Source organism: Durio zibethinus, chromosome 10, assembly GCF_047325235.1.
Source record: "Durio zibethinus cultivar Kanyao isolate XHJ-2024 chromosome 10, ASM4732523v1, whole genome shotgun sequence".
Taxonomy (NCBI): Eukaryota; Viridiplantae; Streptophyta; class Magnoliopsida; order Malvales; family Malvaceae; genus Durio; species Durio zibethinus.
The window spans coordinates 23,185,109-23,202,412 of record NC_143171.1 but is presented as its reverse complement, the minus strand read 5'-3'; the positions used below and the strand labels follow the sequence as shown (position 1 = coordinate 23,202,412).

The window sequence follows — 17,304 nt, the reverse complement described above, 5'->3', positions numbered from 1 at the left end:
ACAACATGGAGAAAATGACCAAGGGATAGAAAATAAATACTTGTTAGAGAAGTGTCAAACTTTATACATCATTGTGTTTGATTTTCTTTTCCTACTATTTTATTACCTATTTTTAGTTATCATGCTTGTTTTATCAATTTCATATTATTTGGATTTGAGTGTACTTAAAATTTTGATAATCTAATTCATCTTCCCTTTTGAATTGTCTTACACATTTGAGTAAACAACATATAATGTTTATACTTACAACATAAACCATAAGTAAAAATGAAATTATAAAGGTTTATATTTTGTATTTTGGATCACAAAATTTTTTGTATTTATACAGATTTTAAAGCTTTGACTTTCTTAGGACAAATGGTAAGAGGAGATGAAAAAAGCTAAAAATTAAAGTACATCTTTTGACTTAAGTTCTCTGTTAATTGATCATGTATCATACTTAAAATACATATGTTTAATATTATATTTATAATCTGATAAATTAAAATTATACAAAATCAGAACCTAAGGTCATATTTTATAATTGTTGAAGAATGTGAAAGTTTGGTTTGGCAACTGCTATTCCTTTTACTTCCACCGTAGATATTTTGAAAAACACTTATTTCTAGACAAATGTCATACTAGTATTGAAGACGACTAAACAAAAATTTTAAAAATCTCAAAGTAAGGGGGAGTCGCCACCAATCTTTTTTTTTTAGATGTGATTAGCTATCTAAAAAGTTTACTTTTTAATAAAATAATAAAATGAGTTTAAAGGTCATTAAAAAGATAATTTCGGTCTACGAAAATAGTGTTAAGTTTGAAAGTCGGTTACGTATGGAGAACGATTAGTACCCTTACAACGCACATTTAAAAGAAGGCACCAATTGATCATATGTTATCCTTACTATTAATAAAAATAGTTTTAATTCTAATATTTAAAAATGATTCCTTCAAAATTTATTTTTTTGAAAAATCCCTTTTTTAGAACTTTTTATTTAGAAATAAGATCAAAATTTTTAGTATTGAAACATTTTTTAATTCTCTAATATTTAGGCAAAATTTTGAAGAATATTTCTTTACTTGGGACTTTCGTACTAATTCTTCAAAAATCACACATAATATTCTTTTATAAAGAATAATTAATGAGAAACCCTCTAACATCTAGGTTGAGTCATAATAAATATTTTTACTTACGAATATTAGTTTTTTTTTTTTAAACAACACTTCCAAAATCTCACCATTTGTTGATTTTTTTTTAATTAATGAAAATGCATGCAAATATCATATGGAGTAGATGTATGACACAAATGTAACTTAACTGCAAATAATCAATTAAATTTATCTAACGCATATTCAAACTTTATTCATTTTATTTAGAAAAAAAAACTTTTTATTTGAAAATCTTTAGTATCAAAATATTTTTTAATTCTCTAATATCTAGACAATATTTTGAAAAATATTTCTCTATTTAGAATTGTCATAATATTTCTTAAAATTTGGCATAATGTTCCTCTATAAAAAATAATTATTGAAAAGCCCTTAAATATCTAAATAAGGTCTCAATGATTATTTTTACTTAGGAATATTAACCATTATTTTAAAAAAAACTAATTTTTAAAATCTATAAACATTATTATTTCAAGTCATAATGTAACAAGAAATAAGTAAATGATGCCAATATAAACAATTAACCAACTTGACCTATCTTATATGTGTCTGATCTTATTTTTTATCATTATCTCATCTTTAAAAGAAAATCAAGAATGAAAGAAATTTTATTTATTTTGTGAAAGAAAGTTTTCTTTAATTCTCTAATATTTAGGTAAAATTTGAGATAATTAATCCTTCAAAACATGATTTGAATTCTCTCAAATATCTAAGCAGGGTTTTCGAAATGATTTTTTAATACAATAAAGACATTATTATTATCAGTTTTTGACCACCAAATTTTGAAGAATATATGAATTATTTATTAGTTTTATATTTATTTTTTTACCAACCATAAAAAAATATAAACAGGTGTTAGAATAATTAAATGTAATGACATAAAAAGAAATAATAATCATAAGCAATAAAATAAAAAATAAAAAAATAAAATATATACCCAAATGAAACCTTTAAAGTTGAGCCTAAAGCACCAATGAAAAGAACCTAAGTCTAGCAACATAAAAAGTCAAATGGTCTAAACATAGTGTGTTTCTGGGTTAAGAGAGAATGGGTTGAGTTGGGCTTTTACTTCAAGGTTAGGCTACCATTTGAAACTCTTTCCCAATCCTTTTTTCAACTTTCAAGTTTGACTTTTCAAACTTTTTTATTCTTTTTTTAAAAATTTTTTTCTTCTCCCTTTTGTGTTTTTTTTTTTCCATATTCCAGATTTAACCATTTTTTTTTCTTGATTTTCTTTTTTCCTTCATTCTTCTTATTCTTCTTTTCTTCCTTATTTCTTTTCATTCTCTTTTTTTCTTCATTCTCTTCCTTTTATGCTCTGAGATGTCATTCTCTTTTTTTTTTTTGTTTTAGGTCTTATTCTTCGAATATTCCCTTTTTTTCCTTTCACTTATTTCCTTTCTATTTTTTTTTTCATTTCTTCTCCTCCAATTGAAATAGATAACCTTTCATTTTTTTTTTTTAAAGAACGGATCTGCCCCATTTTTGTTTTTCACTATGGCTTTGGGTTCCTCACCAAGTAAGGACTATGGTATATTTTTTGTTTTTTATTTTTATGTGATTTGTTTGAAGAGATTGTGGGTGATTTTCAATTCTAAGAGGGTACGATCTTTTAGGTTGAAAATGAAATTTTGAATCAAGGGCTTTTTGGATGAGTGAGGGTGGGTTTGTGAGAGCCTTGGGGATAATGGGTAGGAATGAATGAAGGTAAGATGATTTTTGGTGATGGGTGTTATGGTAATGGGTTTAGTCAAATGAGTCTTTGATTTCTATTTTTTTTTTTGAATGGTGGAAAGGCAAAAGGGTGGGAATGGTTTTTTTTTTCTTTGTTGAATGCTCCATTCTCTCTTTCATTGCTCTTGTGTTCCCTTTTATTTATTTATTTGTGAAGTAGGTTCCTGTAAAACCAAATAAATCACAAAAATTTCATGCTTCACATAATTGTAGCACCAAAATTGCTACATCTAAAAAGCTAACTAGGATTTTAGCTTGTTGTGGCTTAGTATTGGTTGTAGGGTGCAAGGTAATGGTAGCAATTAAATTTTTTGTTTCGCATAAATGCTTCACATAATTATTGATCTCTTTTTTTTTTGTTTTTTTGTTTAATTTTTTATTTAATTAAAGTAAGTAAATAAACTTAGGTCTTAAAATTTTAGCCTTTAAAATGTATTTCGAACCTTCACTATCAGATTTGGGCTTTTAAACCTAAATAATCTAATTTTTAATTACACCCAATAAAATTAAATTGGACCTAAAACAAATAAAGCCCAAATGACTCTATAAGATAAATGAAATTAAAATTCTCAAATGGTCCAAATTATGACATGCAAATTAAACAAAAAACAAAATTGAAAAACTCGAATCAATCCAGACAAAATTAGGTATCCATAATAAGGATTTCTTTTATATTAGATCTTTCTATCCATGTAGGCTTTAATCAAAATTTTAAATGAATGAATATGAAAATGAAAGAAAAAAAATCCAATCTATTGGAAATATTGACTCAAATCCTAAAAGATAAGATTTGTTTGAGATTTTTTCAGAATTGGCAACAGGACTTGTAAAGAAATAATTCTAAAAAAAAAAGATTCTTGATGAGCAAAAATTATGAATAGTGAGAGTTTGATTAGATATGAGAAAAAGATGTAAAAAGAATCGTAAAATTATGCGACGCAAACATTCCATAAAACCAGAAGAATGAGAAAGTTCATATGAGTGTGTATGCTTGAATGTGGGTGGATACTTCATAAGATTATGGGAGATTGAGAGGGTCTATAGGTATATGTGAATATTTGTTTGGGTTGAAATACTCTATAGGGCTAGATAAGATTGGGATTGTCCATAAGTATTAATGTGAGTGTTGAAATTAATTTAATCATGTATTTGCAATTTTATATAACTAATAGATCTTTTCTTTTATCCATAAATGTAGGTAAATAAAATGCCGATTGTTGTCTCTCATGTGAATGATTTGTAGTTCGATTATATTTCTACTTACTTGAATGTTTGATTGATTAAAAGCTTTTATCTTAATTCAATCAACCTTATTTATCCACCCTTCATGAGAGTATGCAGATACACAAATAGGCAATAACACTGGTCAAAATTGTAGAAGTGCAATATCTAGCATTGGATTCCATTCAACTGCTTGCTATTTAAATACCAAAAATAAGTTACCTAATCAATTTAATAGTAAAGTGAAAATGTTAAGATCATAAATTGTATTTTCTTTACAAATGAAAACAAAAAGGCATTGACAATGGCATGTATTTCATTTCTCAATCTCATTTATTAGAGTTTGAGCACTTTTGCTTGCTAACATGATGAATGTGGTATGATCTAAAGCATTTAAACATAATGGCTAAAAGATTAAAAATGCATTTTAATTATGATTCAATAATCATTTAAGTTTTTAATATTTGATTGTAATCAATTAAGCTCTTAATCTTTTATTTTGATTCAACTCAAAACTAAAATAGACGAAATTTAATTACATGACAAAATTTAATCAATCAATTTTTGAATTACAGTCAATTAAACCTTTAGAGGGATCTTAACGAGAAAAGAGAGAAAAATAAAAAATAAAAAAGAAAAAAAGAAAATTTATTTTATTTAATTTTCACATATATTAATTGTGTCATGTGATAAACTTTCATAAATTTTATTGATGTTACATGGAATTTGTTTTTAGTTGACAAAAAAAATTATCAATGTTAACATTTTCATTTAAATAAGAGTTAATTTTTTTATTTAAATAAAAATTTAATTGGATATAAAATAAATATTAAAAAGATTGATTAATTGTAATAAAAAAAAGAATTTGGATAATTTTTTAATTATAGTTTAGAGCCCTTTTACACCTTCTAGTCAAATATAATTAAAACAAAATTTTGCAAGCTATTTGAGTATGAGCAATCTAAAATATATAATCCACACCACACTTATAAAACAAAAACGTTGTGTAAGTTAATGATAGTACTCTTATAGATTTGGGGTAGAGCTCAACTTTTTGGAAGTACAAAACTATAGATTCTAGTCATAATACATTATTTAATTGTGCAAGTATATAAGGAGAGAATAAATATCATGAAATTGAAAAGGTAGGTTACCGATGTCTATAGACCAAACCGATAATATTAACATTTTATATGCTTGTGGAAGCCAAATTCGACTTGATAATTTAAGCTCAAATTCTAACATATATTTGTCTAAATTATTAAATGATTAGCTCAGACACATTTATATATTTTTTTCTAAAAAAAATGTTGTATTTTTTGTTTGATCTTTAATATTTTTATATTAATTTTAAAACATAAATAATTTAACATATTTTTTTAATGTGTATACTATAATATTATATATTTATTTTTATATAATATAAATTATTTAATAATATAAATATAATGAGAAGGATTAACTTACACCAATGTAAAATTTTTTAATTTTATACATTTTTAACAATTGATATCAATAGATACAAAAAATAAAATGAAATTATTTATTTTCTCTTTTTGATTTGTTTCATTTCTTTAATTTATTGAAATTAATCTTTAAAAAAATATAAAATTAAAAAATTTTACTACAATGTAATTTAATTTCTTTTCAAATATAATTATATGATATATATATTTTTAGTTGACTAAGCCAAATTGAAACTTTAATCTCGGAGTTAGGTGTGATCCATTTGCTAAACAAATTTAGTTTTTGCCTAAATCCATTTAATAAATTTTATATTTTTACTTAAATTCATTTAAATATTAAGTAAATTTTTAAATTTAAACGAAAAATCTGACTTTGTATAGGTTTATTAACATTCCATAGGTAAGTTGGGATCATACGAAGGAAGGAACTATGATATTGCATTTTGGTGGGGAAATGTGAAAATCTTTTTACTCAATCATTTGCTCTTTTATTGTAAACTACATATATTATAAGGAGTAATGATTTGGCGAACTCCATCAATGAATTTTCATGACTCTAAGTTATTGTGACTATGAGATAATAATCAAACATTGATTTTACGTACTTAAGTATGAAAAAATGTGATTTTGGTAACAACCATAAGTTTAGAATGTAATAAATGATTATTGACCAAAATTAAAATCAATTAAAGTAAGATGAAAATACTTTATTGCACATAAGGAAGTCATTAACCTAAATTACACCTCTGCCCCTTTTTTAGTTTAAAATGACATCGTATTGGCAAGAATTAATCTTTTCGACCAAAAATACGACATCGTTTAGTAGTATTAAGCTAAGCTCTCACTTCCACTGATAAACATCATCCACAGCGACCCCTTTGAACTCTTCACTCTCCAAATTCCCAATTCCCTCAAACCCTAAAAAAATACACCCTTAAAAAAACACAGACAGAGAGAGAGAGAGAAAGAGAGAGAGAGAGAGAACCATCAAAAATGGTGATCAAGCAGCTTCTCTCCCTAGCTCGCCGGTCTCGCAAGCCTTCCTCTTCTATCACCATCGCCCGATCGTCTTCCTCTGCCGCCTCTCCACTCGCTGCCACCGCCACTTCCGAATCTAAAGAGATCCTCCCTCCTCCACCAACTGCTATGATCTACGACCGCTTAGCCCTCTCCGTCAAATCAAAGCTCCAAAAGCTTGAAAACCCAGATTCCCGTTTCCTCAGATACGGTTCCCCTCACCCAACACAAACTTCCCACACCCACATCCTAACTTCCCCCGAAACCAAAATTACAACTTTGCCCAACGGCCTTCGTGTCGCCACTGAATCTACTCTATCTTCCCACACGGCCACGGTTGGGGTCTGGATCGATGCAGGGTCGAGATTTGAGACCGATGAGACGAATGGGACGGCGCATTTCTTGGAGCATATGATATTTAAAGGGACAGAGAAGAGGTCTGCGAGGGAATTGGAGGAAGAGATTGAGAACATGGGAGGGCATTTGAATGCTTATACTTCGAGGGAACAGACGACTTATTACGCCAAAGTTATGGATAAAGATGTCTTTAAAGCGTTGGATATATTGGCTGATATTTTGCAGAATTCGAAGTTCGAGGAACATAGAATTAGTAGGGAAAGGGATGTCATTCTAAGGGAAATGGAGGAGGTGATTATAAAGCTTGGATTTTTGGGGTGTTTTTAAATGGTTTTTTGGATAATATATGTTTTTGTTGATTTAGAATATAGTTTCTGTGTTTTTAGGGAATAGGAACTGGGTTGTTTGCGTTTTTGCTTCGTTCATAGGAGATAAAATAAGTAATTAGATTAGTGGTTGGATTTTAAAATGTCAACTTTGTGGAGCATATATGATCTTTAGGAAATGTAAACTTTGACGAAAATAGGTCAGTAGAGAGAAGGATGTGATTTTAGCGGAAATGTAGAACGCAATAAAAGATTTGGATTTTTAATGGGTTTTAGTATGGGTTTTGGCTGATATGTGTATGATCGATTAATTTTATAATGTGTTCTATCTGTTTTTATGGATTATAAGATGTAAAGGTAATTGGAATTGGGATAGGAGGTAAAAATTGTGTTCTTTTTTCTTGATTTTAATAAGGGTATTAATTTTTTTAAATGGCATGTCTTTTCTTGATTGTTTTAGAACGATAAAATTTGCTTTTAGGGAACAGTACGGAGCAGATAATTGGGTTGTTTGTGTTTGCTTGGCGCGTAGGATTAATATGGAAAGGAATGTGATGTTAAAGCAAAGGGAGGAGGTAAAAAGTTTAGATTAATGCCATTATTTATGAATGGCTTGAGAATTTTTATAATAAAAATGTTATTTTATTTGTTTAAAAATTACAATAATTTACTTTTGTTTTACTAATATGTGAAGGTCGTTCATTAGTTTTTGAGTAAGAGCTGTTTGCTTTGTTTGATACATTTGGCAATAACTGGGTTTTATTGGTCACATGTGCTGTACTGGAATTTGTGGGGTTAGAAACTGGTTTGCGTTGACTATTAATTGTAATAAAAATGCTGTGTTTTTTTGAACAGAAAATGATATTTTAAGTATATTTTTCCTATTTGATTTCTTTTTTGTTGGTTGGCTGATTGGTGTGTTAAATAATCTCTTGTCAAGCCTTATAAGGATATTTATCGTCATTATTTTCTATGTAGATAGTATTCCCTTGGTTTTGCCAAGTGCCCTTGTTCGTTTTTCTATGCTGACTATTAGTGAAAAGGCTATTATCTTGTGGAATTTTGTAGGTTGAGGGTCAAACAGAAGAAGTTATTTTTGACCATTTGCATTCAACTGCTTTCCAATACACTCCTCTTGGTAGAACCATTCTGGGACCTGCTGATAATATTAAGACAATCACCAAAGAGAATCTGCAGAACTATATTCAGACACACTACACTGCTCCTAGAATGGTATGCAAAGAACTACTCAGATTTTCGTGTGTGTCTTCATTTAATAAGATATGACCACGTTCTTAGAACTGATGAATTTATTCCATTGATTTCCTATCATATCATGTAATGTACTTTCTGCAAGAGTTGTTGGTCCGTTCCTATAAATGTGTGTTATTTGGTAATTTTTACAGGTCATTGCTGCTTCTGGAGCTGTTAAGCATGAGGAAATTGTTGAGCAAGTAAAGAAGTTGTTTACCAAGTTATCATCTGATCCAACCACTGCTTCTCAATTAGCTGAGAAAGAACCAGCCCCTTTTACTGGTTCTGAGGTGGGGTGCCATTACTATAGTAAATTTTAAACTTTTTAATTCAGTAATATTCACATTCAATGTTTTATGCCATCTAAGGTTTTATTGTTTAATTTTGAAAAAATCAGGTTAGAATAATCAATGATGATATTCCTCTAGCACAATTTGCGGTTGCCTTTGAAGGAGCATCTTGGACAGATCCAGATTCCACTGCACTAATGGTTATGCAGGCGATGTTGGGTTCATGGAGCAAAAATGCTGGGGGTGGAAAGCACATGGGGTAAGCTTTATCCTTATTTTGGATCACATTTTAAACTGAACTCTGCCTTGGCTCTCATGATGAGACTCTTCTGTTGCAACAATGTGTTTATTTGTTTGGAAAATCTTTTAAACAGCTCTGAGTTGGCACAAAGAGTCAGCATTAATGAAATTGCAGAAAGCATGATGGCTTTCAACACCAACTATAAAGATACTGGTCTTTTCGGTGTCTATGCTGTTGCTAAGGTGAGTTTCCCTGCCTGTTTATATAATTTTTTGTTATGATCTGAAAAAAAGTTGATGCAAAACAAATATATCAATTCCTACTAGTTATGATTGACAATAGTTTAGTTATAAATTAGTCATATTATTTGATATCATCATAGACATATTTAATTCATTGTCTAGTGGCCTCAACATCTGGTTGTTGCCTCCCCCTTCCCTGCTTAAATTAGTTTAACTAAATTGGTTTGCATTTGTGAGCCAACAGTGATTGGCTGTATGCTGTTGCATGTGTTTTTTTTTCCTTTTCATTTTATTCTAGCTTTTATTATGACGGAATATTAAGTTTTCTGTTCTGTTTTCAGCCTGATTGTTTGGATGATTTGGCTTATGCTATTATGTATGAGATAACCAAGCTAGCTTGTCGTGTTTCGGAAGCTGATGTCATTCGTGCTCGTAATCAGGTAGCTACAAATGCTGCTATCTTTTTTTCATGTTTGATAGATACACATTTTTTATGTTTTTACACTTTTGTATTTTTAAAGAACTTCTACCAGTGTGCCAGTATTACAAACCAGTTGCCAAGAGGTGGTTTTGTCATTCTATGTTTACAAATAAGCTGTATCTAATTCACCAGTGAGTGCAGATTTTGTTTAAAGGGTTTGTTATTTGTTATATAGATTTGTTTGAAATAGTTCATTGTTTTTTATTTTTTGCATGTCATACATTTTATGGTGCAAATCTAGAGAAACTATAGCCCTTCAATGGAATTAAATGCAAAATTTTTTTTCTTAGTTAAAATGTCACTATGATGCCTATCCTAGCTGATATCTTTTAATCCTCTAATGATTCTTTTAATCCTCTCTCACTCTTTAACACATTCACATCGACATCACATACATCTGTGTATGGAATCAAGAACTGTGCCCTTTAAATAGTGAATGCGTTGTTTCTCCTTTAAATAACTTGTGAAAATATGTTGCAATGTGCTTAACAACTATTGCCGTTTTTTGTTGCAGTTAAAGTCATCCTTGATGCTTCACATAGATGGAACTAGTCCTGTAGCTGAAGATATTGGGCGCCAGGTACAAGTTTTTTCTGCATTAGAAGGGTTTTTAATTCAGGTGGTGCATGAGAGCAATCATATATTTTGAATCAGCACATAAGCTGCTTCTAAGGAAATAGAGTTTTAAGTGATTCAAGGGGAATTCTTAATGACCAGAAACAAAGATTCTTTTGTTCATAAGGAGTTGAATGACTGGACTTGTGTCTTGCTGACTGTGTTGTGCAACATGTAAACGAGATAGTAGCTGCGCTTGGGCTGTTGTAGCAAAACGTAACATGTACTATCATTTATTACTCATTTCAGTTGCTTGTTTGCAGCTACTTACTTATGGTCGGAGAATCCCATTTGCTGAATTATTAGCTAGGATTGATGCCGTTGACCCAAGCACTGTTAAACGGGTTGCAAACCGATTTATCTATGACAGGGTAGGAACTGCAACTTAACCTCGCAATTACTACTCCCTCCTTTCTGCATTTACTGAAATGGGTTCAAGCTAATATGACGTTTAATGCCGTTCTTTCAGTAGGATGAGACATTGAAATTGCTGGATGTAACGTTTTAACGCCCTTTATATTTGGTTGTTACAGGATATTGCAATTGCTGCAATGGGTCCCATCCAGGGTTTGCCTGACTACAACTGGTTCAGACGCAGGACCTACTGGAACCGTTATTAGATTATTTTGATTTACTTTGTCAATCGATCATCATCACCTTTCTTGGGCAATCACAAAACTTCGTCGCTTTTACACGACCAAAGTTTCTGGAAAACATCTAAGGGTGGCATTTGTATTCATTTTGTAGGGTTCTTGGTTCTGTAACTTTATTGTTATTCTGTAATAAGCAATGCTGTCTTCAGTGTTTCTGCTGAGAATCACTGAAATTCTTTTGCTAAACAAAAGGTAAATGATCAGCCCATGGTGTTGATAACGTTGAGTTGCATTTATATTTTTGGTCCTCATTCCAAATGGCATTAGGAGAAAAATGGAAAATATATTTATTTTCTAGCTACTTTTTAACTGTTGTTCGAAAAATCATGTCATACAAACCGAAGGTGAATTAAAGAGATCAAAACATGAAAAATTTATATTTCTATTTGGATATCAAAATTTCCAAATTTGCAAGTTCTAAAAATGAAGGGGGAAGAAAAAGAGAGGAGACTTGAAAATTAACAGGAAAATATAAAACAAAAGAAAAATGAGAGGTAGCCTTGTAACTATAGTTGTTTTCGATTATAACTAAAACTAACCAACAAGCTATTGTACAAAACTCCCATTAAGAAGAAAAAACCCATGAAAATTTTAGTTGTCCATACATCTAATAAGTAATAATATTTTTTAAAAATAAGTAACTATTATATATGTTAAAATTTAAATTTAAAATAAGAATGACATCTCTTAAAAATAATTATATGAACAAATTAAAATAAACTTTTAATTCATTTTCATTTAATAAGTAATGATATACATTCATATTATTTATCATAAACTTTTATTATTTAAAAAAAATAAAATTAAAAAAATACTTATTAAAATTTTAAAAATTTTTATTTTACATATTATCTATATATTAACAAATTGTAGCAAGAATAAAAAAATCCAAAGTTTCCCTTCATTAAAAATTTAAGAAATTAGGAGAAAATAGTAAACAAAAATGATTCTTATTTTTAATAGAAATAAAAAATGTTTAAGGGAAGCCCTTTTATCTTTCTCTTAAAAAAGAAAAACAAATTGAAGGCGTGTAGATTTGAGTTCGTGAGTTGAATGTAGCTGTGGTTAGTTAAAACCACGACGGTCCCCTGTGCTCTCTCTTCTCTTCTTCGTAACTATCGAACTAAAAAAATCAAATAAATAAATAAAAGCTTGAACTTGTTTTCTTTTTATAGCTCTTAATTCTTCACCCACTTTATTTCTCCCTTGTCATCTTTGGATTTGTTTCTTCTTTTGTTTTCCCTCAGATTTCTCTCCACGTCTCTTAAATCTCATTGCCTACATTTTCTTTCTTCTTCTTCTTCTTTGTTTATGTATAAAGCTAAAACTAGTTCTGGGTTTGCTTTAAAACACAATAAAAATGGCTTCTTCAATCTCTGTTCCAAGCCCCAAGATCTCTTCTTTTTTTAAAACAAAGCAACAAACCCAAAGTCAAAATATCTCCTTGGCTCTTCCTCAACGTTCAAACTCTTTCTTGTCATTTGGATCTTCAATCCGGGTACCTGCATTTTCAGGATGTCAGGTTAGTTAGTTTCAAGCTTTTTCCTTCTTTTTCTTTTTAAAAAAATTCTATAAAGTTGAATCTTTTGGTTTTGTTTGAAAGAGAGTGGGATTTGAGTTGATGAGTTTTGATTATATGGTTAATGTTTGTGGTTAGAGATCTGTGTTTTTTTTTTTTTTTTTTTGGGTGTAGTAGGAACAATGCATGAATGGTATTTTTGGATGTGTGTTGATGACAATTGTGTTTCTAAACGTTATGAAACTATGTTCGAGTAAATTATTATTACAAGCTAAAATAAATAAAAATAGGAAAAAAAACTATAAATCAATGGCAAAACGATTCCTTTCCTTGTAAAAGTTTTGTTATTTGACATATAAGTAGTGTTATATATATAAATATAAATATTTATTTATTATGGCCAAATTTTCAACTTATCTTATGAATTATCTATTGTTGTAACTTGTAAGATTGATATTGTTTTATTTTTGAATTTTATTTGTTCAGTATTGTTGTATAATATGTTTGAGGTATTGCTTAAATGAGAATGGCAATTCATATTCTAATTTCTTTTCTTGCTTGGATTATAGTAACCGTTTTGAAGGCTTCTATCCAACATATTTGTTTCACTAAAATCTTGACATACCATTCATAGGTTTCTTGTTTGCAATCAAAGTGCCTCCCAATATAAAAATCATATATGATAAGCCGTGTCTGTTTTGTACTCATGTGACTAACTTCTGGCAATATGCAATGGCAATTGTTTATTTTGGTAAAATGATTTATTTGCTAGTTGTTTCCTTGCCGGCCTGTCATTTGCAGTGGCCTAATGGGAAGCAAACTACTGTCTTCAAGAGCAATGCACAACTTAATGAGGTGTGTTTTTCACGGTGAAGTTGAAATTTCATCTTTAGAAGAGATCTTATGGATGTCTACTAAACCAACTTTGTAAAATTAAGGTTGCTGCAGAGAAATATTCAAACTCTCTAGCAGTAGTTGAGACTAAAGTTGCATTGCCCAAGGAGGATGATAAATATGCAGAAAACACTATTCCAGATGTTGCAGCAATCTCAGCATTCATGACACAAGTCTCAGACCTTGTTAAGTAAGTTGAAGCATCTTCTTATTTATTTTTAGTAAACGTGATAAATGTGTTTTCCACAAAAAAAGCATCAGTTTCATAACCTGTCACTGTTGATGTTATCTTTGATGAGCAGACTTGTGGATTCAAGAGATATTACGGAGCTGCAACTGAAGCACTCAGATTGTGAGCTTGTAATAAGAAAGAAGGAAGCTTTGCAGCCGCCGGAACCAGCAGCTCCAATTGTCATGCCACAATACATGCCTCATGCAATGTTTCAAACTCCACATCCAACAGCCCCAGTAGCAGCTGCTGCTCCTGCTAGCCCAGCCCTTCCAGCACCAGCACCAGCACCTTCCTTACATCCTCCTGCTAAAACAGGCAGTTCATCTCATCCTCCCTTCAAATGCCCCATGGCTGGAACCTTATATAGGAGTCCTTCACCAGGTGAACCTCCATTTGTCAAGGTAAATGCTTGTGGCTTTCTGTTAACGGCTACCAGTTAAAGAGCTTCTTCGCTAAAAGAGCAGGAAAAGCTTATTCATAATTAGTCTGAATTTTATTTTGAACGAAAATATTCATATGAACAAGGACTCAAATACTCCTTCAATGGTTTTTCAGGTGGGAGATAAGGTACAGAAAGGTCAAGTTGTCTGCATCATCGAGGCTATGAAAATGATGAATGAAATTGAAGTATGTTCATTCTCTTATTTCTTACTTAATTTAGGTCTCCCCTTGAAGATTCAAACATTTTACTCATGCCATCATTAATCTGAGAATGATAAAATAAATCATGGAGATTATTCCTACTATTTCATACATTCTTGCTTACCAGTTTTTCAAAGTAGTGTTCTTAAGTTCTTAACTTATTATTACTAATGGCTCTTAATTCGCTGAATTTGTGACTTGTCGAATTTCTTTGAACTCATTTTTCATTCTTAATTTTTGGTTTCTCAGGCCGACCAATCTGGAACCATAACCGAGATTTTGGTAGAGAATGGCAAACCAGTTAGTGTAGACATGGTAACATTCACTTTTTCTCTGTTTCTCTCATATTCTAAATTCTCTTTACTATTTTTCTGAATTCCCTATATTTTTGACTGCAGCCTCTTTTTGTCATTGTGCCTTGAATAACATGGCGAAGGAAGTGTTTCAAGCTTTCTAACAGACAATGTTTTCGGTTTACAATGGAATATTTAAAGCAATAATGGTTCTCTTGTGCTTCTGAGAATTATATGCAGCTGCTTTTATGTTTGATGCTTAGAACTTCACAAGAGCCTCCTGTAAGGGATTCCACGGTTTATGCTTAGTTTTCAGACGTTTAGCAGATATAATTTATTCCCTTTTTGTCTTTCCAAACATTTTTTTCCTGACAATTATTTGCTTCACTATTAAATTATATAAAAAAAAGACAATAAATAAAGATGTTGAGATACAAGAAGGATTGTTCTAATTTACTCATGTGTTTGGTAGGATATAAAGATGAAGACAATATCATTTAAGGTCAATATTGATACTATTTTCTTTTTATTTTTTTGTTTGATTAGAGAGAAAAAAAAAAGCAAAAAATTAGGGAATTTACACTTCTGCTATAACTTTTCCTGTCTACCGTTACTCAGCCTCCCAGCACCGACTGTCCTGTCTTCATCGTCATAATCATCGTCTTCATCACCACCCGTTGTGCGACCGGCTTTTCCTCTTCTCCGGGGATTTGTTTGGGCGCTTCCTTTTGGTGTTTGCTGTGAAAGTCGAGTAATAGATAGTATCTTCCCTCAAAGCCTTTTTATATTCGTATATAACATAGAAGCAAGAAATGATATCCGAGATAGGATTCTGTAGTACAACAGATTGAACTTCACTACTCTAATCTTCCGCCAGGGAAGACTTCTAAAATGGTCAAATTATCTGATATATCTGAACAAAATCCCGATACGAGGAAGGCATGGTCGTGCGTGTTTCACTGATGTTGGAGGGAATGTTCTGCCTCGAGAGTACATCCCCAGGTTTTAGTGGTTCATTTGAAGAAAATGCCTAGTTATACGAAATAAGATTCACTGTTAAAGTCAGTTTCATATTTGGATTTAGAGGGAAAATGCCTCATAAAAAAGTCATGGCATAAGCATAATTTTAACCTGGCATCTTTGATCATTCAGGCTATAAACGATTTTTAGGTGTCTTTTCAGCTTCGTAAGAAGCTGTAGTGCAATAGCAGCAAGACAGTCGGCCTGGAATAGCACCATAGAGGAAAATGTTAAAAGTAATAAAGCATTACAGCTAACCAGTGAGCATCCAATTGATTAAAACAAAAATTCAGGAAACGCTGTATGTTGGAAGCAGTCGAAGAAAATGACCTTGTTTTCCCCAAACAAAGCAAACAAACGTCCATGCAAAATGTGTTCATCCAAAAAATCAAAAGAAATCAATCCAGGGAATACAAAAGCAGGGTTTGCAGGGTTCAAACGTACCTGGACTTGTTGCATTTCCTCTTCAGAGAGAGCACGGCATTCAGAAGGGCTCATCTTATGTGTTGTTGACTCCATTGCAGGAAGATAATGTGAAATAGACTGAATGGATGTCATTTGATAGAAAGTAGGCTGAACCACAGGCTCCTCCTGAATTGTTCCATTCAAATCTGCTGTAGCCATATAATTAAAAACAGCTTGATTGGATCCAGCTGAACTATCCCGTTATCATGAGTTATCTTCTGAGCATCTGTTTGCAGCAAATTTGAAATCCAGGCTTTCATATTTGCCTTAAGTGACGCAGCCCTGACTTGTATCACTCAATTTATAGCATAGATCAAATAAAGGGGTTCATCCGGAGATGAAAATGGTAATAAAGCAAGAGTTTCTGTACAATACCTGTAAAAAGGAACCAACTTCTCAGTATAATTATTCAAGTGAGATAGAAAATCTTAGAATTCGCATTTAGTAACTCACATGAAGAAAGATATAACTGATCCATTCCAGCTAGGATTATCAAATTTGCGCTCAATTGAGAACTTAAATTTGTTCCTAGCAACCTGATTTCCACGAATGAGCTTGTAAATTCTGGAAACTCCCAGCCGTGCTTGCATTAAAGACCCAGCATTAGATTTCCCTTTCAAATTTCCAGGAAACTTGGATTGGCATTTTTCATTTAGATTTTCATGTGCATCGCTGCTAATGAAGCGCATGAAGATAAATGACATCTGAAGGCCATCCCCTAGTCGGCTTTCAAAAAAGCCGGATATCTGAAAATTGAAGCTTTTATTTGTTGTGCTAAGCAAATGGAAAGGAACACAGAAAATTTTACTAGCACAAGGGAAGTACCAAATGATGATCCAACTTTTGGTTGACCTCCAGATGATCCGTTTCCAGTGCTATAAGGTATGGGACACAAGTAATAGGATGAACAAGACCTTGATGAAGTACTACTTCCACTATCTGCATTAACAACATATCAAGAAAATGATCAGTCCAAACAGAAAAATAACAAAGAAAACAGAAGCAGATAAAGTCAACCTTAATAAATTCAACCACCTGATAGATTGTTAGAGAATCATACGTGTAGCTTCCAACAATAAGTCTGATAACAGAATTAGAATCATGTAAGGTTTTCAAGGCACCAAATTTTCTTTTTCAAAGCTAACTTCTATCCAAACGATAGGTCTAAGACTTGTGCTACAAAATGATAACAA

At 31.1% G+C, this 17,304-nt stretch overlaps 2 protein-coding genes and 1 pseudogene across 4 annotated transcripts; 2 read left to right on the top strand and 1 right to left on the bottom strand.

Moving 5' to 3' along the window:
• Positions 1-6,459: 6,459 nt before the first annotated feature.
• LOC111292278 (putative mitochondrial-processing peptidase subunit beta, mitochondrial) lies at positions 6,460-11,266 on the top strand. 2 transcript variants are annotated; one of them, XM_022884573.2, is made up of 9 exons: positions 6,460-7,235; positions 8,339-8,503; positions 8,677-8,814; positions 8,922-9,073; positions 9,189-9,297; positions 9,639-9,737; positions 10,293-10,358; positions 10,657-10,764; positions 10,927-11,266. In XM_022884573.2, exons 1-9 carry the CDS (start codon positions 6,564-6,566, stop codon positions 11,011-11,013), a joined length of 1,596 nt encoding a protein of 531 aa, XP_022740308.1. In that variant the 5' UTR covers positions 6,460-6,563; the 3' UTR covers positions 11,014-11,266. The 2 variants fall into 2 exon arrangements, with proteins under 2 accessions (XP_022740308.1, XP_022740309.1); XM_022884574.2 differs by lacking the exon at positions 9,639-9,737.
• An 818-nt stretch (positions 11,267-12,084) lies between these two features.
• On the top strand, positions 12,085-14,984 carry LOC111292915 (biotin carboxyl carrier protein of acetyl-CoA carboxylase 2, chloroplastic-like). Its single transcript, XM_022885553.2, has 7 exons — positions 12,085-12,568; positions 13,367-13,420; positions 13,504-13,649; positions 13,762-14,092; positions 14,247-14,318; positions 14,583-14,648; positions 14,732-14,984. The coding sequence occupies exons 1-7, from the start codon at positions 12,407-12,409 to the stop codon at positions 14,753-14,755; spliced, it is 855 nt and encodes a 284-aa protein (XP_022741288.2). The 5' UTR covers positions 12,085-12,406; the 3' UTR covers positions 14,756-14,984.
• Positions 14,985-15,399: 415 nt separating this feature from the next.
• LOC149516546 (sister chromatid cohesion protein SCC2-like) lies at positions 15,400-17,240 on the bottom strand (annotated as a pseudogene). The gene is made up of 5 exons (XR_016345832.1): positions 16,937-17,240; positions 16,565-16,857; positions 16,091-16,486; positions 15,758-15,850; positions 15,400-15,656 (listed from the first exon to the last, which is right to left on the bottom strand). The product of XR_016345832.1 is annotated as a sister chromatid cohesion protein SCC2-like (transcript).
• Between the last annotated feature and the right edge of the window lie 64 nt (positions 17,241-17,304).

Coding starts and splice junctions, on each gene's coding strand:
- LOC111292915 (XM_022885553.2), top strand. CDS start 12,407: ATGGCTTCTTCAATCTCTGTTCCAAGCCCCAAGATCTCTTCTTTTTTT. Junction 12,569..13,366: donor CTGCATTTTCAGGATGTCAG/GTTAGTTAGTTT, acceptor TGTCATTTGCAG/TGGCCTAATGGGAAGCAAAC. Junction 14,649..14,731: donor AACCAGTTAGTGTAGACATG/GTAACATTCACT, acceptor TTTTGACTGCAG/CCTCTTTTTGTCATTGTGCC.
- LOC111292278 (XM_022884573.2), top strand. CDS start 6,564: ATGGTGATCAAGCAGCTTCTCTCCCTAGCTCGCCGGTCTCGCAAGCCT. Junction 8,504..8,676: donor ACTACACTGCTCCTAGAATG/GTATGCAAAGAA, acceptor TAATTTTTACAG/GTCATTGCTGCTTCTGGAGC. Junction 10,359..10,656: donor CTGAAGATATTGGGCGCCAG/GTACAAGTTTTT, acceptor GCTTGTTTGCAG/CTACTTACTTATGGTCGGAG.